This window comes from Corythoichthys intestinalis, chromosome 13 (assembly GCF_030265065.1).
Source record: "Corythoichthys intestinalis isolate RoL2023-P3 chromosome 13, ASM3026506v1, whole genome shotgun sequence".
NCBI classification, from domain to species: Eukaryota; Metazoa; Chordata; class Actinopteri; order Syngnathiformes; family Syngnathidae; genus Corythoichthys; species Corythoichthys intestinalis.
The window spans coordinates 5,189,355-5,215,366 of NC_080407.1; the positions used below are offsets into that span (position 1 = coordinate 5,189,355).

At 40.1% G+C, this 26,012-nt stretch overlaps 3 protein-coding genes across 9 annotated transcripts; 2 read left to right on the forward strand and 1 right to left on the reverse strand.

The window, feature by feature from the left end:
* Positions 1–420: 420 nt before the first annotated feature.
* On the reverse strand, positions 421–7,992 carry med21 (mediator complex subunit 21). 6 transcript variants are annotated; one of them, XM_057853577.1, is made up of 8 exons: positions 7,914–7,992; positions 6,764–6,987; positions 6,590–6,640; positions 2,758–2,869; positions 1,476–2,663; positions 1,274–1,388; positions 932–1,032; positions 421–864 (listed from the first exon to the last, which is right to left on the reverse strand). In XM_057853577.1, the coding sequence occupies exons 5-8, from the start codon at positions 1,515–1,517 to the stop codon at positions 685–687; spliced, it is 438 nt and encodes a 145-aa protein (XP_057709560.1). In that variant the 5' UTR covers positions 1,518–2,663; positions 2,758–2,869; positions 6,590–6,640; positions 6,764–6,987; positions 7,914–7,992; the 3' UTR covers positions 421–684. The 6 variants fall into 6 exon arrangements, with proteins under 6 accessions (XP_057709560.1, XP_057709559.1, XP_057709561.1 ...); XM_057853576.1 differs by having other exon boundaries at positions 2,734–2,869; XM_057853578.1 differs by lacking the exon at positions 7,914–7,992 and adding an exon at positions 7,575–7,752 and having other exon boundaries at positions 2,734–2,869.
* Positions 1,681–3,627, forward strand: fgfr1op2 (FGFR1 oncogene partner 2). Its single transcript, XM_057853575.1, has 6 exons — positions 1,681–2,047; positions 2,357–2,493; positions 2,559–2,676; positions 2,748–2,890; positions 2,965–3,078; positions 3,146–3,627. Exons 1-6 carry the CDS (start codon positions 2,023–2,025, stop codon positions 3,281–3,283), a joined length of 675 nt encoding a protein of 224 aa, XP_057709558.1. The 5' UTR covers positions 1,681–2,022; the 3' UTR covers positions 3,284–3,627.
* A 389-nt stretch (positions 7,993–8,381) lies between the features above and the next one.
* tm7sf3 (transmembrane 7 superfamily member 3) lies at positions 8,382–24,470 on the forward strand. Of its 2 annotated transcripts, XM_057855992.1 has the most exons (12): positions 8,385–8,826; positions 10,036–10,190; positions 13,158–13,308; positions 13,575–13,695; positions 15,810–15,981; positions 16,057–16,234; positions 16,309–16,395; positions 20,211–20,291; positions 20,367–20,519; positions 20,588–20,688; positions 23,441–23,603; positions 23,669–24,470. In XM_057855992.1, the coding sequence occupies exons 1-12, from the start codon at positions 8,760–8,762 to the stop codon at positions 23,920–23,922; spliced, it is 1,683 nt and encodes a 560-aa protein (XP_057711975.1). In that variant the 5' UTR covers positions 8,385–8,759; the 3' UTR covers positions 23,923–24,470. The 2 variants fall into 2 exon arrangements, with proteins under 2 accessions (XP_057711976.1, XP_057711975.1); XM_057855993.1 differs by lacking the exon at positions 10,036–10,190 and having other exon boundaries at positions 8,382–8,826.
* Positions 24,471–26,012: the final 1,542 nt, after the last annotated feature.

Consider the following 26,012-nt stretch of genomic DNA (forward strand, 5'->3'; position numbering starts at 1 on the left):
GACAATGCAATGCTTTTTAAAGAATGGACTTATGATGTCAGTGTGCATGGACGAGGGGATGTGGGTGGGTGCGACCTGCTGACACTTTGGATTCTGGGTGCGGTGTTAGCACAGAAAGCTTTCATAAATATAAAAACCCAACGTCAACATTGCCCACCAAGCTGTGACGCATCTTCTATTTTTAGTTTTTGGGCCAATAAACCACGTGGCTTTGGGGTTGAATTCAATGTGTTGTTATTGAAGGTTCCCCAAACATGATCCGCATCACTCTTCTCCTTTTCCAGCTTGGCATTTTCCCACTGCTATTTATGTTCTGCTTATGAAACACTCTAAAGTTCGTAAATATACTTTTTTTAAAAAATTCCTATTCCCCCCGCAAGAAGAAATGGTTGTGAACACATGCACTTTAAATATTACAGCATGAGCACTTTTTGGTTAGTGAAATTGTTTATTCAAGATTTAACAAAAATGGACACGTTAGCATAAAATTAGACCTCAAATATTTACAAAATGACTATACAAAACATACTGCAGCCGAACGATACTTATTTTTTCCTCAAGTAAACATTTGTGTTCTTTTATGGCTTTATTCTTTTCACCCGACAGACACATCCAGCATGGGTTTTCGAGGATTGCAGTTGAGTGTTATAAATAAGAAGGACAATGATGTCAAAACGGGGCAGGTCATGAATCAGCAGGTGAAGGCTGGCTCGGCGCGCCGTTGCGGGTACGTAGCTGAGACTGGGCAATGTCTGCCAGGGCGCTCTGGATCTTCTCCAGCAGCATGTCGCCGCGGTTGACCACTTCTTTTAGTCGGGCCGCGGCCTCGTGGTTCTCCTCCTCCAGTTGCCGCAGACTGGCTGCCTGATGAGGAGCAGCACGATGGTGTCACAGTTCATACAGAGCAGTTGTGGAGTGCAAGACTATTTACCTGCAGGGCTGCCGTGGACTCCTCGCTTGGTAAAGAGTCAATCAGCACGTCTACATCTTTCGCTGTTCTGGCAATCAGGGCTGCAAATAGCTGAGCGTACTCTTGATATAGAATGACAACTGGTCACGGTTTCGTCAAAGTTAAGACGTAACAACACATATCATTTGAATTTAAATATGATGGATTATTTATGACTAAGCATTGGGAAGTAAAAGTGAAAACAGTTTGTTCCTGCATCATTCACTTTTGTAAACAAGTCTCAATCGTAGAGTACTGTAATAAAACAACTTGCTTAAAAAAAAATTATACATCTTTTAGCTTTAAAAGTAATAAATCGAGCACCTTCTGTTTGGTTTGCAGGCTGATCGTTGTTTAACGACGTCTGAATATTACTGAAAGAGGCAGGGGGAGCGCACTGTTGCAGGACGCCGATCGCGTTACAAAACTGATCTGCAAGCTAAAAAACAAATATACAGTGTGATTAAAATAAGTGTTTAAATCACGGTGTGATGAAAATAAGTATTTAAACTCGGCAATAACGTACCGAATTGACAGCATCTTGAAGTTGCGTTAGCCTATCCGCCATGTTTCCTGTCTTCTTTGTTTAACGGTTAGTAGTGTAACAATAATAGCTTGACTCAGTAGTGCCACCCTGTGGGTTCATGTATGTTACGATTAAACAAAGATAATACTGTGCGTTTAGTTATACGAAATAATTATGTGGTTTTGTAGTAACATTTAAGAACAATATTTTATATTTTCCATGATTTGACATTTTATCTTTAAATTCTGCTTTTGTCACGCTTGTAGTGTAATCACGCGAGATTTTGTGAGAAGATTCGCGATTGTTGTGATATTGTCTTTTATTATTCCTGATAATCATTTTACGGATCCGGTTTACTAGGTCGAGCAAAGTGTCAATTGAGCTAACTGGACGCGACTTTTTTTTTTTTTTATGTTTGTTTGTTTAAACGTGACTATTGTTAATTAAAAGAGGATCACCTTTGGTGACTCTATGTGGACTAGCGCGTAGCAATAGCTAATGCTAGCTACCAAAACAACAGAAAGAAGGGACCGGGCTAATAAAGCTAATGTCTTGCACTTTGAACTCGCCAGGTAAGTACGATATGGTATATTCCGTTATCCTATTGCTATACATAATTGTGTCGTTTGAAAATATTTCACTGATTCTTCAGTTCACGACGGATTTCGAATTTTACGGCGGCGGAACCTTAATTTATCTATTTGGTCTTTTGACACGGTATTTGCATAGAAAACAACCCAAAAAATATGAAGCAAATAAGTGATTAAGTTCGGACCCTCAAATTTAGTTTAATACAAACTACGTACGACCAAAAATGGAAGAATGACTCAAAATCTTTAAGTGATATTTCCTAATAGTAAGGGTATGTGGTATTTCTTCAGAGATGAATTGCACTTTGGAGAAAGTCCTGGTTGATGCCAAATCGTTGGTGGAAAGACTCCGTAACCACGACAACGCAGCAGAGATGTTAATAGAGCAAACGACTTTCCTCAACAAGCGGGTGGATGCTATGAAACAAGTGAGGACAAGTATACTGTATGAAGAAGTCCACCACGTTTGCTGAGTGTTTTTATTTTTTTCCAGTACCAATTGGAAATTGACACACTGAACCAGGTTGCACGTCATCGGCCTCGATCTAGTCTGATCCTTGGCATCCAACAGGAAAATCGTCAAATAAGAGCCCTACAACTGGAAAACAAAGGTTTAGATGAGTAAATTAGTAAAGTAATTTTTGTCATGCATTTGACTTATCTCGCACATATTTTTGTCCAGAGCTGCGTACGTCATTGGAGGAACATCAGTCGGCGCTGGGGCTCATCATGAACAAATACAAGGAGCAGATGTTCAGGCTACTCATGGCCAGGAAGAGGGATGACCCGAACATTGTGACGCAGCTGAAAGAGCAGCACACAACGGTGAGCGGTTCTAAAATGTTGTACGAGTACAGCTCTAATTTAACATTCCTGCAATCGGATTTTTTTTTTAACAGGAAATCCAAGCACATGCCGACAAGATCAACGAAATGGCCTCTGTCATGAGGAAAGCGATAGAAGTGGATGAAGGGCGCTTATATGAAGATGAGGAACGGATTAAACGACTCGAGGTAGAAGCAATTTCTCGTCTCTCGCTGAAACTGAAATAAAAGCTTCATTGTGTTTCTTGCATTGTAGCTAGAGAACAAAGGACTACGAGAACTGCTGGGAATCAGTCGCGAAGCATTCCGGATCTTGAAGGGGGAAGACACGTCGGAGAGCACGTCACTGTCACCGTCATTGACAAACAGTGACGTCAGTTTGCAACAGAGTTAGACTGACGACTGGGTTGATCATCCACACTTCCGGTACAGTGTGATGCACCAGTTTTCTCTCCATGGAGCCAGTCCAACCTCATTTTCCAAACTGCCAGTGAATCTACTGTATTAACCTCCTCCAGAGCTGCATTTGAACAATCACTTTTGTCATTTTTGGGGTACTTCTTTTAGGTTTCAATAACTTGAAATTATGTGTGAGATTCAGCAAAATGAGAGCAAGAATAAATCGATGACTATCACAGTATTCTACTGTTGTCATTGCTGTATTGTTACACAGTTATCAAATTTTTTAAAAAGTAAATAAATTTACTCATTGACGGCGATGGATGTCCAATCCATTTCAACATGGAGAGGCTGCCACTGAGTTAAGAAAACATTTATTGCACATTATATAGTTTTCACAGAGTATGTGTTGCAGTAGTTAGAAAAAAAATAGTTTATAATGTACCACAGTTAATGGTCTATCTGAAGGTGTTGTCCGAGGCACATCAATGTAGCACGCAGGCATCTCCTGGTGAAGTTTCTCCTGTTCCGGCCGCATGTCCCTCGGCCGTCTCATGACGGCATCCTTTTTTGTGTGTGTCACCCAGTGTCCTACGACAACCATTCAGTGACGTGTCTCCTGTTCCAGCTGCGTGTCCGGCAGCCGCCTCCTGACGGCATCTTTTTATTTTTTGTGTTTGACCCAGTGTCCTACAAAAAACATCCAATGATGTGTCTCCTGTTCAAGCTGCTTGTGTCCAGCGGCCGCCTCCTGATCGCATCTTCCTTTGGTTTTTGTGTGTCACCAAGTGTCTTACGACAACCATCCAATGACGTGTCTGCGCTTCCAGCTGCGTGTGTCCGGCGGCCGCCTCCTGACGTTTTTTTTTTTTTTTTTTTTTTTTGTCACACAGTCTCCTACAACAGGCATCCAATGACTTTTCTCTTCCCACAGAGCGATGCCAAACTTATGTTTACCCTGCTAACGTCCTGAGCTAAAGCTACAGCCGCCCCCACACGCCGTGTCTGTCTACAGGCACCCGACAGCAGTGACCTTACGCTCTCGGCCTTCCCTAGGGCTCGCGGGGATTCTTCCAGCAGGGGCGTTCGACTGGCCGTCTTTATGGGGGGACTGCAGCCGCACCAGCGGGAACCCCATTCTCGCCCCTGCTTTCCGAGCCCGCACTGCAAGCCCCCTTTCTCAGGCCACCTCCTTCAAAACACTGACTGCCTTTGGTTGGTGCCTGCACGGGCACCCGACAGCAGTAACTACACGCTCTCGGCCTTCCCTATGGGCTCGCGGGGATTCTTCCAGCAGGGGCGTTCGACCGGCCGTCTTTACGGGGGGGCCGCAGCCGCGCCCGCGGGAACCCCGTTCTCTCGCCCCCGCTTTCCAAGCCCGCACCGCTAGCCCCGTTCTCAGGCCACCTCCTTCAAAACACTGACTGCCGTTGGTTGGTGCCCGTAAGGCGTCGTCCGCCCTCAGTCTCGGGATTTGGCAGCGCTTGTGAGGGGTCCGCCCACCCTCTAATGGCATTTTCGCCGTACAGTCCCTTCAACGCACTGACTAAGCGACAATGTCTTCACCGTTTCGGCAGCATGTGGCACAAAGGCATCTCCCGGTGATGTGTCTCCTGTTCCAGTTGCGTGTGTCCGGCGGCCGCCGCCTCCTGACGGCATTTTTTCCCCCCGCCACCCAGTGTCTTAAGAAAACTATCCAATGACGTGTCTCCTGTTCCAGCTGCGTGTGTCAGGTGGCCGCCTCCTGGCGGTAATTTTTTTCCCTCTGTCATCCAGTGTCCTACGACAGACATCCAATGACGTTTCTCTTCCAGTAGAGAGTTGCCAACCCCACCGGTTACCCCGACAAGTGGCTTTTTAGTAATTGCAAAACAAACTTCACTTTCGGAATTTTATATATATATTCAATTATAATATTATAATTTTTTACATTATATTTTACAGTATTAAGAATTATATAAGTTTGCTATTTTATAAATTTTAGACCATAATGTTTATGAATACCTTATATAATTATTTAATAAACTATCTTATTGTTTAAGTTTTATTATAAAAATATTGTGATTTATATTATTCTAATTAAACTGTAATGAGTTTTAGCGTCATGCATTGTTCGTTTTCCTCAATTTTATTGTGATGTATTCTCCTGCCATTTATTTGGTGTACTATATTTTGCTTTGTTGTAAAGCTCTTTGGGGACCTCAGATTTTGTAAAAGGGCTATACAGTGGTACCTCTACATACGAATTTAATTCGTTCCAGGACCTTGTTTGTAAGTCGAAATGGTCGTATGTCGAGCAGGATTTTCCCATAGGAATACATTATAATTCCATTAATTCGTTCCAAAGCCTAAAAACATACACTAAATTCTTAATAAATACTGCTGGCACCGTTACAAATGGCAATTAAACATAGAAAAACAAATAAGTTATAAATAAATAATTCAGAATGATATAATAATAAGAAGAATAATTAATAATTACTCCTGTAAATAATGTAACGAATCGGATTCTAATATGGCGGACACTTTTTACTGTCCCTGAACGCACCGCGAAGGTGACGTCTCAGTGAGATAGGTCGGTGCGGTGGAGATAATACTTTCGTTTTCTTGAGAGCGGTCAACTGCTTAAGACAATGGGCGTTTTGTGTTGGATAAGTTCTTAAATAAATGATAAAAACGTGACGAAGCTGGCGATTTCCTTGGCAATGTTACCACAATAATAATTGTCACCTTAACTTATAAATAGTGGCGAACGGTGGTCGGAAGAGGACCATGGAGCTGTATTGTTGAGCCAGTTCAGGGACGCGCACCCCAAGCTCATATTTTTCTATAACTTGCATCTTCATTTCAAAGGTAAGCATCACTTTTTTCCTTGTTTCTCCAACTGTATCAACTTTTTTTGAAAACTGTGTTGATTTCTCACACAAGAAAATCCACCGTGCGTTCGTTTGCAGTGCTGTCATGTCGTCGTATTTCGAGCAACTCGTCGGATATAGAAACAAATGGCGGCTAAAATTTTACGTCGGATGTCGAAAAGATCGTGTGTCGAAGTGATCGTATGTAGAGGTACCACTGTATAAGTAAATTTGAATTTGAACAAATTTATGAATATTGAAACGTTAATACAAACAAAATTGATCAAGTTAACATGAATGAAAATCTGAAGTATGATTAGGGCCCCCAATAGCACTCTCAAGCTGGTGTTTTTTTCTTCTATTACATAGTACTTAAATGGCCTTGGGTACTAAGGCCTCAACTACATTTTTGCTTTAAAAAGCTTTAAGAAAATCATGTTACTCACGTGTCATCATGTCTTCTTAATGGAAATTGATTATAGAGGACAAGTCCATCTCTGCAGAAGAAATAGCAACTTTACTCCCTTGCATTAACAATGATTGAGGCACACTGGCATTAGGTACCATGTCCTCAACAACATTGCTGTTTTAAAATACTCATCAAAAATCATGTTACTCACACATCATGATGTTTTCTTAATGAAAACTGATAGTAGAAGCCAGGTGGAAAGATGTTGCCCTTGTCCTCCATCTGTGCATATATGCTGGTTCTACACCAGCTGAGACAAGTACCAAAACGCAAAACAGATCCAGCAAGATTCAGTTGGATTTGTTGTGTTCTGGCGCTGGTCTTGCTGGTACAGAAACCAGTATAAACTGGATTCCATCGCAAGGATTTGGTAAACTATAAGGAGATGAAGGGAAAAAAAGAATATAATTAGTTCACTATTTGAATTCATTCATTCGTGAAATGAATTACAGATGAATAAAAAACAAATAAATTGTAAACTTTACTAAATTTAACTTTTGAGTTTTGTCATTTTTGTAAATGTTAATCGCTGTATCATAGCGCGTTATATATCCTTAATTTGCTGGACTATGAATGGACGGACAAAGAATGGCATTGTATTTCAGTAAAAATTGAGGTTACACGGTTGACATTATATGACATTTTTATATTTTGTAGCCATTTGCATCGAGTAAAATAAGTAAAAAAAAAAAAAAAAAAAAAAAAACAGCGTTATTTCAAGTTTTTGTTACCCGGACTTGTCATCTGGCCGAAATACTAATTGTGCTCCGCTGTGCTAAGCATGTCTACTTTAAAATGGAGCAAAATTACATTGAAGTCGTGTTTAAAACATAATTTTGGCAACCCCTTTGATTAAAAATAAATAAATAAATAAACACTGCAGCTAAATACATTTAGTAAAAGTATTTTAAATCGAAATAAAGGCTTAAATGTCATTTCATATCTTCGGCGGGCTCACTTACCTTTGAAGTTGCCGACGAACGGATTTTAAAGCTAATTTCTACCTATATGCCTCGTTTTCTCAGATAATAAACCCATTTCTAGTTTAAAATGAAACATAAAAACGTGAACGCCGTATTCAAATGAATAATTATGGCTAAACTTGCTCGACTACGTAAGTTTTTCGTTTAAAACCTAAAGACGTAAGCAACAACAGTAAAGCGTCATGACAGCGTCGTGTTAAAACGGATACTTCGCTTGACTCTTCGATTATTTCATACGTTACACTGATATAAATCGAGGGCAAACATTTTAAGTCGACATGTGAACGTTATTTCATGTTTTTACTTCTTCTGACTTACATTTTGGTGACATTTTTTGAAGGCAGAGCGGTGACATCTGAGAAGCGGTCGGCGTTCCTGTGCTACAGTAGCGGGAAAGTGACAGCTGCGTAGTCAAGCGGAGACCAGATGATGACGTCACTTTTGCTTTTTGCAGTACTATGCAACCTTCGTGATTGTTTTTATTTTATTTATTTATTCATTTATTTATTTATTTATTTTAATTTATTTTTAAGTGTGTAAATCTCGCTATACTAGTATTTTCTACAGCCATTAAAAGATTTAATGTTGAACGCTTTCACGACATCACGAGTTTGCCCCAGCTTCAAAAGCGTTTCGCCTTGTTTTCTCACAATATATTAGAGAGCAACAACTATTTTCTGTCCTCAAAAGACTAAGTTTCCTTGCGAATTTAGTATGTGTTTCATTCTCTCGTGTTCATTTTTTCAATTAAAAAAAAATCAACATACTCTTTAAAGTGAAGTAAAATATTAATGACTTTTATTCAGCAAATTAAAATGAAGTTATCGGTTAAAAAGGAAGAAAGTTGATGATTTGTTCGGCGAAATTGCCTTAAGTGGTTGACAAGGTGGGCGTTTTTTGCACAAGATATCGCGTGACTCGGTAAATCTCGCAGGGAGGCGCGTTCACTGACCTCAGCGCGGTCGAAGAAGCACAGCCACAGAGTAGGGAGGCGTTAGGCAAGCAGAAGAATCTTGAAGTTGTGGAAGTGGGAGAAAAGCATGTTGCTTCTTCGCCCGCGGCGATTTTCAGCAGCAAAATATAGAGGAGTGAGAGGTTACAAATGACTGACGGGACCTATCGAGATCAGTGTTTGCTTTGCAGTCAGATTAACGGAGATAAATAATGTTTTGGTGGATCTGCTGGCTGTTGATACTGCGTTTGAAATGTGTAGTTCAAGCTCAAGATGAAAGTAAGTACAGTGAATTAGTCTGTTTTTGGTGTGTAATTTAACCTGAAATATGATAATCTGAGTATAAATTTGTTAAACGACATGACTCCACACAATGAATGTGTATGCACATATATTTTTTCAGTTAATGTGCAGTGGAAATTATTCAAAGAATGTGTACTAAGGAAAAAGGTTAATCACTTTACAATAATCAGTTGCTTCTTTTGGATATACCATATAATAACTGGTTAAAGATAGAAAATCAGAAAATGCCTGTGTATACTTAAAATGTATGCGCAAGATAGAAATCTACATCATGGTTATTTGTAGTGTGTATATTTGGGATGTTCATTTTTTATTCAAGTGGACCAGTGTGAGTACAGTATTCATTTTTGGGTACTCACCCATACCAAGAACCAATACCACGAGTACCTTTGAGGGATAAAATGCAATTAATTCATTGTGAACAATGACATTAGTCAATGTCAGAAATTACAATCAGTTGCTGGTAATATCAACCTTTACGTTGTATTGATACTTGGTCATCCACTGCAAATGTATAAAATATCATTTTGCCCATAAAAAAATACACCTTTAGTTTCTGATTAATTGAGGTTTATTGAAACATAATGACCCAACACTTTTATAGAATCTTTGGTTTTACAGTAACATAAACAGGTGTTTATGTAGGTTAATGGTTTCCACTCCAAACAATCTATTATAACTCACGTGCTTCCACTTAAATGAGAAGAGGGGGGAGTAGGTTTCCAGCAAAGTAAAGCTGGAGCCTGACCTGAAAAATAACAGCAGAGATCAGTCACCTTGTGACGAGAATAACCTTCTTCATCCTTTTTAAGTGAACATCTACGCAACACAAGCACAGTGGTGTCACAGATACTGCAATGTAAAATCTGGCCTCAAGAAACACTTTCCCACAGCTAATGTTAATCTGGATAAGTGAAAAAGCAATGAGTTATGATTACTGGGTGTTAACAGTAGATTTCACTGTATGCACTGCAAACTTGGCCTCGTTCAACCCCAATGGAACTTGACTTGATTGAATGTAATTATAAGATATGGTCTCAACCCAATGACTGGCTGTCACAGGTCTTTTGGGTTGTCTGCCCTGATATGACACATGATGTTTTCAAGTTATGAAAACTTCATAGTCTGATTTTCCACAGCTAAAAGCTTTCATGTGGAGTAACTCGACCGTTTTTCTTGTGCTAGACCGGGTGTTTTTCCTGCCGGGAGCGTTCCAGAACGTCAGTGTATCGGGGAATGAGACGGTGCAGGCTGTCACCACCGGGATCCCCTCAGAGGTCGCGTTCGTCACGGTGCAGTTGCACACCCAGCGTCACAACGTGACGCTTTCCTACAGCACCGTAAGGAGATTCATTCTCTCAAAATACAGCACTACTAGGCATGCATAGAATCCTAACGTCCATACAGTGGTATGAGAGCGCACAAAGTGTTGCCTTTTCTCAAACAAAGCTCGTCTTCTGCTCGTAACAACGGGTCACATGCTGAGAAGAAAGAAAGTACAGCACCGCATGCCTGCCATTGTTGTCGTGCCATGTCACATTTCACTATTTCCATTAGGGATGTCCCGATCCAGGTTTTTGCACTTCCGATCCGATACCGATATTGTTTTGCACTTCCAATCCGATACCGATACTGGCCGATACCGATACCGACCTATCTGAGCATGTGTTAAAGTTTAAAGTTATTTAGCCTCCTTACTTAGTTGTCAGACTCATGTTGAAAAAGGTTTTAGTACTCTTGATAACAACTAGCCAGCTGAATTAAGTGAGTTTGAATAACACATTACGGTTGGTAACAAGAAACTGACCTGTTTATTCAGTGACAAACACAAAACATTATAAATAACAAACAGAAATGGCATAGTCAGTCAGTAAAACGTGAAAATCATATTGTAAATTGTCTTAAAAAAGCAAAACACACCAACAACCTCAGTGGAAAATCCCACAAATCCCCCAAGCTATTAGATGCTTTTAATGTTTCATGCATTAGTTACAAAAATTGTATAAAAAGCCTCTCAGGTTTAAATAAACGACTATTTCAGTATCAAGTTAACATTTTAAAACAGAAAATAAAATACTCAAGTCCCCATTCTGTATCAGCAGCTTTAAACTACATTCAATTCATTTAATTTTGCGAATCAACTGTGAAAGTTGTTAAAATTGCTCCCGTTATTCCATAATTTCCCTTCTGTCTACTTTTGACATGTGAAAGTTTTAAAACTGTTTTGAAGATAGAGTCAAGTCAAGATTTTGCCGATTTAAGAGTATTTTAGATAAAAAGTTAATTAGGTTCACTTGGAAGGTTCACAACAGCCTACTAGAGAAGTCTTCTGCTTTAAGATGGCGGCTGTTTACTAACGCATCTGGTTTTCAATACTTCAATGTTGCTAACGCAGTCGAGTCTGTCTTTTGCATCTAGTTCTATATACATATGATATCTATTATCTCCAGTAACACGACGTTGACGTAGTTTGTAGCGGCTGTCAGCACCAGTCAGGTATTCTTGTGTTTTTTTATCCAGCGGCATTAGTTGAGCTAAAGCCGTGAGTTGAGCATTGGCATTACCCGGGTCTATGACAAGCATTATGTTTACTTTCGGGACGCAATGCGGTCCGTTTCTCATTGCGTCCCGAAGACCGCGCTGTGTATTAGTTCCGCTTTACTTGACATATTTCAATAATCGGAATCTGGATGTTTGTGAATCGTTCTCGAATCTTCTGCGGCCGAATCGCTCAAGGATGTAATGACTGCTGGGATTGTTGTACCGTGGTTCTAAGTGTTGGATGGTGCGTTTTTACTGACGAGAGATAATGGCTCGTCATCCAGAATGAATTCTTCGGCAATGACTCTTATTCCCTGGGCTTTGGGACTGTCGAGTGCCAGTTTGTCACGCATAGCAAAAGTTTCTGCCAGTGTTAGTTGCATAGGACGTTTCTTTTTGTCTTCGGTTTTCTTAACATACTCCTCATATTGTTTGTGGTGGTATTTCGCTAAATGCTTGATTAGGTTGGTTGTATTAAAACTTCATACAGCTTTACCACTACGCTTGACTTTATTGTGGCATATGTTGCACTCTGCCTCTTCGTCTTTGTCGTCCTTGAAGGTGGAATGATCCCACACAGCTGACATTTTTACCGATAAAGTCTCTCGGTAAATTGGGAGACGGTAATGTAAATGTAGTGTGTTGAAGGTGTGCCGTAAAATGCGGACCGGATTTTAGGGAAACCGAAGCAAAAACTGGAATGGATCATGTCAATCGGTGCGCTGGAAAACCCGGACCGGATTTTTAAAAAAAAAAACTGGATCGGAAGTCTGGATCGGAATTTTTCTGTGTTCCGATCCGATGCCGATGCGCATTTTTTTGCCCATATCGGCATCCGATCCGATCCAAATATCGGATCGGGACATCTCTAATTTCCATTACTCTGCTTGCAAAAATGACAGCAAAACATCACCAGCTGTGCTTAGCATGGTGAATAAGATAACGTGTGTTTGAACAGAGTAGAAAATGACTGGGCTTACGTAACCTTCAGATGCCAATTAAGGATGGCGTTCATGTTTGTTAAATTAGTATGTTTGTAGTGATCGTGAGGATGCCTTACCTTCAGGAGAGGTCCTTTCAGTTTCTGTTTAAGGCCAAACTAAAACAAATAAATACGAATTTGTCAGCAGTGTTGACGTAAATGAAGGTCAAGGATTTACAAGTGTGGAAAAAACCCTGAAAATAGGAATTTCACAGGGGATTTTTTAAAAATAAGAGAGCGTGATTAACACGTTTTGTAGATCAAATGATTACGAAATGAGCTTAACGGCCACTTTATGTAAAAAAATAAACACCACAGTAGGCTATTTTATTTTAACATAGAAATATTTCCTGTGACTTGTAACCACTCAGTTGGTCTGTGGCGCATCGGATAAATTCACCGGAAAGCAGACCGAATGGACAATTTCTGGCCATTGCGGGCGCCGTACAAAGCCGTGATTGTACCCCCACGGTCAGAGTCATCCTCTGTGGGCATTTTGCCAAGTGCTGGCAGGCTACTTATATAGAAGAAAATACTTTTGTTATTATTGAATGATCATTTTTCCCTGCCATGGACCATCAATAAGGACCAATGATTTAGTTGTAGACATATTTTTGTGTTTTAAAGGACAATAGAGACCGTTATTGAGCGTTCAGATGACAAGATTCTGGGAGTAAATCAGGATTTTGACAGAACAAATTAATACCTCTTGATGTTTCCTTCTGTGCTATTCTTTTAATTCATTATCTTAGCTGCTAATTTCAATATGATTTCTGTGTTGCAGACACCAGTATTTGGTCTCTCTTCAACGGCAGTGGACACAGGCATCCTGTTACCTCTTCTGCCGGGTCAAACGTCCTTTACTTTGTTTCTGTTCTCCGCTGATGGGAGCACAGTCACAAGTACGGGGGTTATTCTCCCATTCTCCAACACAGGTATACAAAAAAAAACTACTTTTTGATGTTAAAAAAACAGGAAGGTACTGCGATTTTGGTTCCAAGTTGCGTAAGATTGGAGGAAGTTGCATGTTGTTGGTGCTTCTGCTAAATCAAAACACTTTCAACTTAAACTGAAGTGAGATCATCTTCATTTTTTTTTTCAAGGGAGGGAAGCGCAAACTATTCACTAGTGGGTGTTTAGTAATCATGTGCCTTCTTTCCTGCAGCAAAGTCATACTGACTTGATTCATTTAACCCTTCAGATCCTGTGCCAGGCGGGTGTAACATTGAGTTCAATTTAAACATCGACCCCAACATCTACCTGCGCTACAACCTCTTTGAAACCACGATCCAGTTTGCGCCGGCTAACCTGGGGTATGAAAGGTAACCTAAAAGTTAGCATGTGCATCATGTTTGCTTTTTACCAATTTTTCCGGTAGTTGCTTCATTTTCTGAGAAATGTCCGTTGAAGGAGCTAGCAATCCGGCCAGAAGGGCAAACTCTGCGCGTTCACCTTAGTCTTAACCCATTGTACTGACTCCATTTTGAATGGTTTAAAGAAGGCTCACAGAAAACAAGTTGACAATTTATTCAGCTCGACAGTGATCAAAACGGCAAGGCGAAACAGAAACACACAGGCGGGGAGGCGAGGTCACCCTATGACACGTCAACAAAAGGTTCCCCAGAAAAAATGACAACGCTTAGTTAAACTTTCAGTCTTTTGAAGCACAGGCCGAGTTTGACTTTTGGGGCAGGGGCCAATGTACTTCTAAAAATTGTATCCCCTGGGCAGAGCCATATGGATGTAGATTTGTGTCTTAATTATTCAATCAAAAACAACTTGCTTCAATAAAAAAAAAGTTGCTTCAATTAAAATATATATTTTCAACTAAAAAAATGTCACTTCAATCCCCAAAAATTGTGTTTGAATGCAAAAATAATTTGAAACTCTAAAAAATTCATGTGAAAGCTATTTTTCTTTGATTTTTTTTTTTTTTTTTGGAAGCAACTTTTTTGATTGAAGTAATGTTGATTTGTTTTTGGGCCACGTTTTGACTAGGACATTTTTGTCTTTATTATTCAATCAAAAAATAAGTTGCTTAAAAAAAAAAAAAGATTTTCAAAAAGAAAATCACTTCAATCAAAAAAGGAAAAATTTCTATTAAAAAAAATTTGAATGCGAAAAAATATTTGAGATTGAAAATTTTGCATTTGAACACTTAATTTTTCATTGAAAAAGTTTTCTTTGATTGAAGCAATCCTTTTTGTATCTGAGCCATATTATGATTAGGACATTTGTGTCTAAATCATTCAATCCCAAAAAAGTTGCTTCAATCAAAACAAATATTTTCAATCAAAGAAAAAAAAACATAAAAATTTTTTTTTTGTTTTCTAATATATATGTATATATATGTGTATATATTTATATATATATATTTTTTAAATTTATTTATTTTATTTATTTTTTTAATGCAAAGCAAATGACCGTCTAAGGTGCTCGAAAAATAATTTTGACCCATTATAAAATATTTTTTTGTTCATTTCATTCATTTTTGTTGCAGTTTTGTTTCTTTACAACTTTTATATATATATATAGGAAAGTGAATTACATGCAGTGACACTTTTCGGGCTGACCCCCCCTTAAAATCCACTTATGTTTTGAAGGCTCTCGTTGGGCGGGCCGTGGACAGGAAGAAGGGTGTGTTTGGGATTATTATCCGTTTGTGGATTGGACGGGAGGATTCGGGAGTTACTGTTGTCCGGGCAACGAGGGTTGTGGATTTTGCCACCTCAGCATCAAAGGGGCTCTTGGAGTCTTGTAAGTTGTGTTATCAGTTTGATATCGGGCGTTCTCCGATGCTCACTGTGTTGGGACATAGCGTCCCGCCATTTGTTCTGGACTGTACGGGCGAACTGATTGCAAGAGTTGGTGCGTCAATCTTGCTCATGACGCACACGTTGGGCTTCCGTGATAAGAAGGCGTCGTGTATCTTTTATGCCCTATATTCTGCTTATTTTCCTTAAACTATGGTGTAAGTGATGTTTATTTTATATTGTGTGCCTTAGAGTAATACAAACAGTTAGACGGTGCCTACAAGAAAAGGTACTATCTCCTGCACCGTCAACTGTCACAAAGCTGATTCACTTATAAAATCGCTTCCTTAAACTTTCCTGTTTGCTGGCGGTTGCTTTTAAAGGGCACAAAGAAGGATTGTTCCATTGCCGGGTGAATACTAACTATTCTTCTCTGCTCAGCCGTCACGCACTGATGCCGTTTTTAAGGCGGGAAAATAGGATTTTCAGCTCATTATGAACGTTGATAGATAATGAGATGGAATCATTTGTAGCAAATAAACAGGAAAAAAAATACTTGCTTGAAAATTATGAGCACGGGTTGTCTGCATGTGAGATGCATCGTTGTTTAAAGTTTTGGAACTTCAAATTTTAGCCATCAAATAAGTTCCCGCACAGACTAAGGTATTTTCCTTGTCTACCAGGGGCGACTCTCCTCCATCCTGCGACACGACTACAGGAACAAACACAAGGTGGCGACTACAGTACGACATCTACCGGTACTTCTTGCCTGAGAACGACTTGTCGGAGCGCAGCCTGTTTCGCGGCGTCCAGACGGTGGCGGATGTTGATGGCATGGTGGAGAACGGCAAACTGGTGCAAAAACGATCACTTAAATATTCAACGAGATTAACCGTCTATGTGTTTAACTCCACTCCATACTCTTTGTAGATTATGACGCTATCATCAGCAGAAAGGAGCACTTTGGTTTTTACGTCCATCCCTGGTCAAGGCGTCATTTACTCAGTTATTGTGAGGGATCCAATTCTTAACACGTCGGCCTCTTATGTGCCGGTCCACACGTATGCGTGTAGCTTTGCTTCGAAGCTGGATGGATGTCAAACGCTGGGTAAGAGTTGAAAATGTACTAGTGAATGAGTGAATGCTTCAGTATTACTGATGTATTTTTTCCTGCCTTTTTAGGGAAGATTACAACAAAAGTATTCTTTACAATAGCTGGCTTGGCAGGCCTGTTTGTCTGCTTCTTTGGGCACCGATTCTTTAAATCAGGTGAGCCCCGAAGACTTAACGGTAGCTTGATTTTAGAATATGGTTCTTCTCTATAACCGATTCAGAACACCCAAATACAGTGCTGGCCGAAAGTATTGGCACTCCTGCAATTTTGTCAGATAATGCTCAATTTCTCCCAGAAAATGATTACAATTACAAATGCTTTGGTAGTAATACATTCATTTATTTTGCTTGCGATGAAAAAAAAACCCAAAAGAGAATGAAGAAAAAAACATTATCATTTTGCACAAAACTCCAAAAACGGGCCGGACAAAAGTCATCCTAGCCTAATACTTGGTAGCACAACCTTTAGACAAATAACTCCGAACAACCGCTTCCGGTATCCATAAGCGAGTTTCTTACGATGCTCTGCTGAAAATTTAGACCATTCTTCTTTGGCCAACTGCTCCAGGTCTCTGAGATTTGAAAGGTCTGGACTCATTGCTGGCCACTTTAGAAGTCTCCAGTGCTTTCTCTCAAACTATTTTCTAGTACTTTTTGAAGTGTGTTTTGAGTCATTGTCCTGCTGGAAGACCCATGACCTCTGAAGGAGACCCAGCTTTCTCACATTGGGCCCTACATCATGCTGCAAAATTTGTTGGTAGTCTTCAGATTTCATAATGCCATGCACACAGTCAAGCAGTCCAGTGCCAGAGTCAGCAAAGCAACCCCAAAACATCAAGGAACCTCCGCTGTGTTTGACTGTGTGGACTAGAGGTGTGCGAAATTTCCGATTCTTAGATTATTCGCGATTCGGCCGTAGAAGATTCGAGAACGATTCACAAACATCCAAATTCCGATTATTGAAATATGTCAAGTAAAGCGGAAGTAAAACACACTCAGCGCGCCACGCGGTCTTCGGGACGCAATGAGGAACGGAGCGAGAGTAGCTAAACATCATGCTTTTCATTACCCGGCCCCTCGGGTAATGCCAATGCTCAACTCACGACTCTAGCTCAACTCATGCCGCGAGATAAAAAAAACAACAACATACCTGACTGCTGCCGAAAGCTGCTACAAAGTACGTCCACATAATGTTAAGTTAGATATCATATTTATATAAGACTAGATGCAGAATAGACTTGGTGGCGAAAGCAGCACATGTAGAGAAAGCTAGATGCGAGTGTTAGTAAATGGCCGCCATCTTAAAGCAGTAGACTTCCCTGCAAGGCTGTTGTAACGAAACTTTTTATCTAAAATACTCCTACATCGGTAAAATATTGACTTGAATCTATCTTTAAAATAGTTTTAAAACTTTCACACGTCGAAAGTAGACAAAAGGGAAATTATGGAATAACAGGAGCAATTTTAACAACTTTAACGGTTGATTGACAACATTAAATTAATTGAATGTAGTTTAAAGCTGCTGATACAGAATGGGGATTTGAGTATATTATTGTTTTTAACTGTTAACCTGATACTGAAATAGTCGTTTATTAAAGCCTGCGAGGCTTTTTTTTTTTTTGTATTTTAATACAGTTTTTGTAACTAATGTACAAAACATTAGCAGCTAATAGCGGGGGGGATATAAACATACATTTTAGTGCATAATATTTATGTGCTTGCTTCTTACTGATCTGAAAAAAATTTGTATAAAAGTCGATGTAGTATATGGACTACGTGTCCCATAATCACTCTGGGCTCACGTAGCCAATGGCATGGGACGTAGCACATCTAGTTTGCTATTTCATGATATCTAGTGTGTGTGCGTGCATTAAAAAAGTTAGCAAACGCCGCTGGAGTCGCGTCTGCTCAATACTGCACAACACCAGCATACGACAATCGACTTTCATAAACAGGGCGAGTTTGAAGCACGGCGCTCTTAATTTGCCCCTCAATGTTCATCATGTCCATTGTCCGTTCTCAAAGCGAGGTTGTTCGTAGCAGCCAAGTCGGTAACAATGTTTTGGCGGACTTCGTTGTAAATACCCGGCGTTGTGCCGAAAAATAGCCGCCCCGGGAGCGCCCACACGTCAACAACACCGGCGCGCCGGAGATGGTCCGCAGTCAATCCGGAGCACTGACGCGGCCGGTATTCGTTGAACAATAGGACATAATGGGAACGATTGGCTCCGGCGCTATTTTTTGCCGGACCTGGAACGAAGATGCATTTTGCCCAGTTGGTAACAAGGAATCCGAACTCTTAACAGCACGTGTGCCGCACGCGCGCACGCACGTGCACGCGAGGCGATAAATCGCAGCGGAAAAATTACCCCCTACATTTTTATTTATCGTGCGATAAATGGAATTATTGCATATTGCAACAGGCTTAACTTTAATCCATTTTAACTAGGGCTGTCAAACGATTAAAATTTTTAATCGAGTTAATTACAGCTTAAAAATTAATTAATCGTAATTAATCGCAATTAATCGCAATTCAAACCATCTATAAGATATGCCATATTTTTCTGTGAATTATATATATATATTCTGTAAAATAAATTGTTAGAATGGAAAGATAAGACACAAGATGGATATATATATATTCAACATACGGTACATAAGGACTGTAGTGGGCATTTCAGTCTACTGTCATTTAAATCTGTCTATGCTGTCCTCACTCTGAAGCGTCTACTTTTTCCAAAGCTAGACAGCTAGTGAACGACGCCTTAATAATCAGACTTCTTCCTTTTTCATCTGATTTATTAATAAAATGGCCTCAAGCCATTGTCCTCTTTAGACCGTCGTAAAACTACAAAAAAAAGTACACAAGCATTGCATTAGCAACAATGTTAGCTTAGCACACTATACAGGTTAACTAAACATAAACAAAAAGCGTCTCATACAAAAAATATAACATTTCGCTTATTAACATAATATGTACATTCTTTACAACAACCATACTTACCGACAAATCTTGTCCAAGGATCATATAAGCACAACAGAGACGTCGTGCAGCCATATTGAACTGGCAAGAAAACAATAAACCAAGCGACCACAAGAGTTCGCTGTTAGACAGCACAAAAAGCCTTGCTGTAAAACTTATCAAAAGGCAGAATACTGTCTGAGCGGGACATGTGCGTTAATTGCGTCATATATTTTGACGTGATTAATTTAAAAAATTAATTACCGCGCGTTAACGCGTAAATTTTGACAGCCCTAATTTTAACTACCTGCACGCGTGATTTAGTTATTGCCACCACCTGTTATGTGCCACAGGTAAGTAACAGGTACTGTTCATTACAGGCATGACATGATTTATCAAAGGGTGTCAATACTTTTGTCCGGCCCATTTTTGGAGTTTTGTGTAAAATGATCATGATTTAATTTTTTTCCCCATTCTCTTTTGTGTTGTTTCATTGCAAGCAAAATAAATGAAGATATTACTACCAAGGCGTTTGTAATTGAAATCATTTTTGGGGAAAATTTGAGCATTATCTGACAGAATTGCAGTGATGCCAATACTTTTGGCCAGCACTGTATCTATTTGACCTTGAATAGTTAAAAGCATGAAAGATAAAAAAAGGACTGACTTCTAAATTTCCCTTCCATCTGGTTTATATCTGAAAAAAAAAAAAAGTTTTACGTGCATCACTATGGCAACCACGGCAGACCTCACTTGATAAATGACTTTCCCGCGCATGCAGGAAGTCATGTTTTGCGCGTGAGCCAACGTCGGTGTTCACTGGCTGCAGTTTATCCCCTTGAAATACTGTCAGTCTCTCATGTGGTCCACTGCATGTGATCTAGTAATGTATTTGAAAATGGCCCCATGATTATCCATCCACTTGTCTCCAATGTGACCATGTTTGTCTAGAAGTCTATTTTAGGATATTGTGAATCTCATTTAAGATTTTTTTTCCTCTATTTCCCAGAGTTGTTTTGCATGGGCTTCAGCTTTTCCGCCTTCTTCTTTTTCGTGCTCATCACCAGAACCACGGCGCTGGATTACGACAGTAAATTATACCAGTAATTTCTGTGTCGAAACTATCAATGTGATGTGACCAGTGTCTTGTTTGACGCTTCCGCAGTCCGTTTGGCCGTGTCGGCAGTCATCGGCGTGGTAGGCGGAGTCCTCCTGGTGATGAGTTGGTGGCGTTTCGGCTCGGTCATTGCGTGCGTGGTGGTCATCGGCCTGATGTTGGGCTTCCTCGTTGCATCCACCGTCCTCTTCACTCCCCTCGGTAGGGATAAAAAAGTTCTTTTTTTGTTCAAATGAAAGCATGCAATGTAATTTTTGCTCTTCCGCCAGGTGATCTTGATGTGTTTAGGCGCTCGGATGCTGTTTTCTGGGTGACGTTCTGCAGCATCATGATCATCGTTCCGCTTTTTTTCATGCGTTGGCCCAGAGAGGTAACTTCACTGTCATGTCATGATCAGTGTTGTCACAGATTACTTGAAAAAGTAATTTAATTACTAGAGATGTCCCGATCGATCGGGTCTGATCACGTCATTTTCAAAGTATCGGAATCGGCAAATAATATCAGCCATGCCTTTTTTTAATATACGTTTTTTTTTTTGTTTGTTTGTTTTTTTTTGTTTTTTTTTTAATTAAATCGTTTTTCTAATTGTATTTAACGTTACAAACATAATATGTGACACTCATCCAGAGTCTTTAGTTCAGGCTTAAGGTAAGGTTATCAAATTTATCCCGCTAACGGTGGTAATTAATTTTTTTGAAAATGTATCACGTTAAAATGAGGGCTGTCAAACGATTAAAATTTTTAATCGAGTTAATTACAGCTTAAAAATTAATTAATCGCAATTCAAACCATCTATATAATATGCCATATTTTTCTGTAAATTATTGTTGGAATGGAAAGATAAGACACAAGATGGATATATATATTCAACATGCGGTACATAGGGACTGTATTTGTTTATTATAACAATAAATCAACAAGATGGCATTAACATTATTAACATTCTGTTAAAGCGATCCATGGATAGAAAGACTTGTAGTTCTTAAAAGAAAAATGTTAGTACAAGTTATAGAAATTTTATATTAAAACCCCTCTTAATGTTTTCCTTTTAATAAAATTTGTAAATTTTTCAATCAAAAAATAAACTAGTAGCCTGCCATTGTTGATGTCAATAATTACTTAAACAATGCTCCTGGGTGCTGAAGCCTATAAAATCAGTCGCACCCAAGCGCCAGCAGAGGGCAGCAAAACTCCGGAAAACACAATTAACAAGTGGGCCTTTCACTCTTCTGTCATTTAAATCTGCTTGACAAGTGCGTTAATTGCGTCAAATATTTTAACGTGATTGATTTAAAAAATTAATTACCGCCCGTTAACGCAATAATTTTGACAGCCCTAGTTAAAATATTTAACGCAATTGATGCATGCGCTGTATGACCCACTCACACATTGTCGCGCTTAGTCTGTAATGGCTCCGTTTTAGCTGTATAGAGAGGTAAAAGGCAGTGTAGAATGAATAGAGTGTATTTTTGGCAGCCTTGGAGCCTTTTTTTAATTGGCTAAAGCCTTACAATCCCTCTCCCTACGATTAGAAATATCATGGGAAGCAATGTGGGGAAGCAAGGTAGCAAATGATCTTTTTCTTAACCCCGATAATTATTTCCCAACGCAGAGAAGATATATCAATTGGTAGCACTACGCACAGTCATGGTTCCACTTCCCATCATGCATTTGGGCATGCCTACAGTATCATTTACTGAAAGCTCAACAAATACACTAGATGGCAATATTTAGTCACAATATGCATAGTCACAAGTCTTTCTATCTGTTGATCCCTCTCACAGAAAGAATGTTAATAATGTAAATGCCATCTTGAGGATTTATTGTCATAATACACAAATACAGTACTTATGTACTGTATGTTGAATGTTTTATTCATTTTTTTTCTTAATGCATTGCCAAAATATATGATCGGGAAAAATTATGGGGAATGATTGGAATTGAATCGGGAGCAAAAAAAAAAAAGCAATCGGATCGGGAAATATCAAGTTCGGCAGATACTCAAACTAAAACGATCGGGATCGGATCGGGAGCAAAAAAACATGATCGGAACAACCGTAAAAGTAATCTATCTGTTACTTTTTACCCATTTTTCTCCCTTTACCGCCTCAACGTTAGAATGATAACAGAAAAATGTCATCACATGTAATTGACTTTCCGATGATTGAATTTAAAGGGGAATATCAGAAGCCCTGAAACGAACAAATATCTGACAAACTGCTTGGAATTTGTTGAAATCAACTCCACCGACCAATTAAACCCCGCTAACTCTAAGATTAAGCCTAATGTCAAAACTTCTGAATTTCGGGTTATGGTTAACAGCATATCAGTGCCAATGTAAAACAATGCAAACTGACGGCACAATAATCAGCAACACACAAGTGGATTGTACAGTGCAATAAACACAAAGGTGGTGGCGGGCGCAGATGCGCGGGCACAACCCGGAAGATTTCCTCTCAACACACACGCGGTCAATTTGGCCACAAAACGTGGCGGCAACTAAGCACTTTAGTCGGACTTACAACACATCCCACAGATGCTAAACAAACACATCACCTCACGGCATGAATGTGCAACACGCATATGATGTAAACAAAGCTTGCCAACTTGGAGCGATGACTGCCCGTCGTTGCTCCGGCAAAGCTACGAAACGGCCGTGCATGTAGGGGCTCCAACCTTTTGCTGATACCCTCCAGAATGAAGGAAAAATACTCGCCTTCATTCATGGATATCCACAGATCAACATTCCCTCGCAACGTCTCAATACTCGGCGCGAATGTCCACCCGCCTCAGTCCCACAACACGTGACGCGAGACAAAAACAGGAAATAGCTAAGAGGTTGTCATGGAAACATGTACCGGGAACCTTTTATTTTAGCATTTTCTATTCAAAATGCTCTTCGTACATGACTACAATATTCTTCATTCTACATACGTTATGAGGCAATGAAAAAATAGTAACGCATGAGACACTAAGGAAACTAACTTTAATCAGATTACTGGTGTAGAAAAATGAACGCGTTAGATTACTCGTTACTGAAAAAAGTAATCAGATTACAGACAACACTGGTCATGATGTATGAGTCGAGCATTTTGTTGATTCTAAGTCTGCTTTATCCTCAGGGTAACATCACCACATGCGGCGTCATCGGCGCGTACGCCGTCATCCTAGCGGTGAACGCCTACATCTACACCAGCCTTTCCTACATCACCCTTAACATCCTCAAGCGCTTCCTTAACAACAATTTCAACGCCATGTTCACTGACGTGCCCTTCCAAACAATCGGTGAGTTGGTAAATTGCTCGACAAATACTCGACTGGTAAGACTGTTTTTTTTTTTTTTTGTCCAGACTACATCATGATGACACTTTGGGTGGTGTTGGCCGTCGCGGGGATCGTCTTGCAGCTGTACCGGGAGCGCACGAGGCCTTTTTTCCCACCTAGCCCGTACCTCATGTGGCTGCAGGAGCGAGAACGGCGCAAAACTAACGTGCTCGACCCGAGCCACCACTTCCCACCGCTGCCCAACCGCCTCCTGGCCCGAGCACGGCAGCTCACCAAGCGGATGGAACCGGCTGGCGAGCACACGCCGCTGCTGCTCTAGCTCCCGGACTAATCCAACAAGAACTGAAAGAATCCGGACGTCAGATGGTTCTCATAGTTTTGAAAATGAATAATAATGACAATGTAGCTTTTTAGCCTTTGTTCACTGCACTTTTTCCTGTTTGCACTAAAACACAAACTAGCACATTACCCGCCCTTGCATGGTTCAAAACTCAGGCTCAACTTTTAATTGCAACAATTTTAAAAGTGACGCACCCGAGATGCCTTTAAAAAAGGCTCTGCTTCCACTTTTAAATGTCAGTGAACAACACAACAAAACTGACTATGTCATAAAGTGTTTTATAAATTGAGCCTGCAACTTTTGCTCCGTACCTTGCGATTCATTGTTTTAATCAAAAAACAAAAATAGGTGTTCATATAATGTTTTGACGTCATTTTTGATGCACTGACCCATTATCTTGTGTTGTCCACATTGTTATGCAATATTTCACATTAACATTGTGTCAGTAATTTAAAGAAAATGTCAGGATTTGTACTATATCGTGCTGTAATATAAATAAAATGTGTCTAATCCTTGCAATGTGAAGATTCATACAGTGGGGAGAACAAGTATTTGATACACTGCTGGTTTTCCCACTTGCAAGCCATGTAGAGGTCTGTAATTTGCATCATAAGTTCTCTTCAACTGTGAGGAACGGAATCTAATTCAAAAATCCAGAAAATCACATTGTATAATTTTTAAATAATATATTTGTATTTAACTGCATGAAGTAAGTATTTGATACACAACCAACTAGTAAATATTTCGGCTCTTAGTTCTTTTTTAAGAACCCCTCCTGTTCTCCACTCATTACCGGAAGTAACTGCACCTGTTTGAACTTGTTACCTGTATAAAAGACACCTGTTCACATGCTCAAACAAACAAACTCCAACCTCACAATAGCCAAGATCAAAGAGCCGTGTAAGGACATCAGGGATAAAATAATAGACCTGCACAAGGCTGGGATGGGCTACAGGAAAATAAGCAAGCAGTTTGGTGAGAAGGTAACAACTGTTGGAGCGATTATTAGAAAATGGAAGAAGTTCAAGTTGACGGTCAATCTGCCTCGTTCTGGGGCTCCATGCAAGATCTCACCTCGTGGGGCATCACTGATCATGAGGAAGGTGAAGGATCAGCCCAGAACTACACGGCAGGACCTGGTCAATGACCTGAAGAGAGCTGGAACCACAGTCTCGAAGAAAACCATCGGAAACACATTACGCCGTCATGGATTAAAATCCTACAGCGCACGCAAGGTCCCGCTGCTGAAGCCAGTGCATGTCCAGACACGTCTGAAGTTTGCCACTGACCATCTGGATGATCCAGAGGAGCAATGGGAGAAGGTCATGTGGTCGGATAAGACCAAAATTGAACTTTTTGGTCCAAACTCGGCTCGTCGTGTTTGGAGGAAAAAGAAGGATGAGTACAATTCCAAGAACACCATCCCAACTGTGAAACATGGAGGCGGAAACATCATTTTTTGGGGCTGCTTCTCTGCCAAGGGTACAGGACGACTGCACCGTATTGAGGGGAGGATGGATGGGGCTATGTATCGCCAGATCTTGGCTGACAACCTCCTTCCTTCAGTGAGAGCCCTGAAGATGGGTCGTGGCTGGGTCTTCCAGCATGACAACACACAGCCAAGGCAACTAAAGAGTGGCTCCGTAAGAAGCATCTTAAGGTCCTGGAGTGGCCTAGCCAGTCACCAGATCTGAACCCGATAGAAAATCTATGAAGGGAGCTGAAAGTCCGTGTTGCCCGGCAGCAGCCCCGAAACCTGAAGGCCCTGGAGAAAATCTGCATGGAGGAGTGGGCCAAAATCCCTGCTTCAGTGTGCGCAAACCTTGTCAAGGACTACAGGAAACGTTTGGTATCTGTAATAGCAAACAAAGGTTTCTGTACCAAATATTAAGTGCGATTTTTGTGATGTATCAAATACTTATTTCATGCAATTAAATGCAAAGTTATTATTTAAAAATCATACAAATTGATTTTCTGTTGTTTTTTTTTTGTATTAGATTCCGTCCCTCACAGTTGAAGAGAATTTATGATACAAATTACAGACCTCTACATGCTTTGCAAGCGGGAAA

What these genes read in the sequence shown, in the direction of transcription:
- med21 (XM_057853581.1), bottom strand. Translation starts at nt 1,517, where the DNA reads ATGGCGGATAGGCTAACGCAACTTCAAGATGCTGTCAATTCG. An exon ending in TTCAAGATGCTGTCAATTCG is followed by an intron (nt 1,389 to 1,475) that starts GTACGTTATTGC and finishes TTTGTTTTTTAG; the next exon opens with CTTGCAGATCAGTTTTGTAA. An exon ending in GCCTGCAAACCAAACAGAAG is followed by an intron (nt 1,033 to 1,273) that starts GTGCTCGATTTA and finishes TTCTATATCAAG; the next exon opens with AGTACGCTCAGCTATTTGCA.
- fgfr1op2 (XM_057853575.1), top strand. Translation starts at nt 2,023, where the DNA reads ATGTCTTGCACTTTGAACTCGCCAG. An exon ending in TGAAAGAGCAGCACACAACG is followed by an intron (nt 2,891 to 2,964) that starts GTGAGCGGTTCT and finishes TTTTTTTAACAG; the next exon opens with GAAATCCAAGCACATGCCGA. An exon ending in AACGGATTAAACGACTCGAG is followed by an intron (nt 3,079 to 3,145) that starts GTAGAAGCAATT and finishes CTTGCATTGTAG; the next exon opens with CTAGAGAACAAAGGACTACG.
- tm7sf3 (XM_057855992.1), top strand. Translation starts at nt 8,760, where the DNA reads ATGTTTTGGTGGATCTGCTGGCTGTTGATACTGCGTTTGAAATGTGTA. An exon ending in TGACGCTTTCCTACAGCACC is followed by an intron (nt 10,191 to 13,157) that starts GTAAGGAGATTC and finishes TCTGTGTTGCAG; the next exon opens with ACACCAGTATTTGGTCTCTC. An exon ending in CGTGCCCTTCCAAACAATCG is followed by an intron (nt 23,604 to 23,668) that starts GTGAGTTGGTAA and finishes TTTTTTGTCCAG; the next exon opens with ACTACATCATGATGACACTT.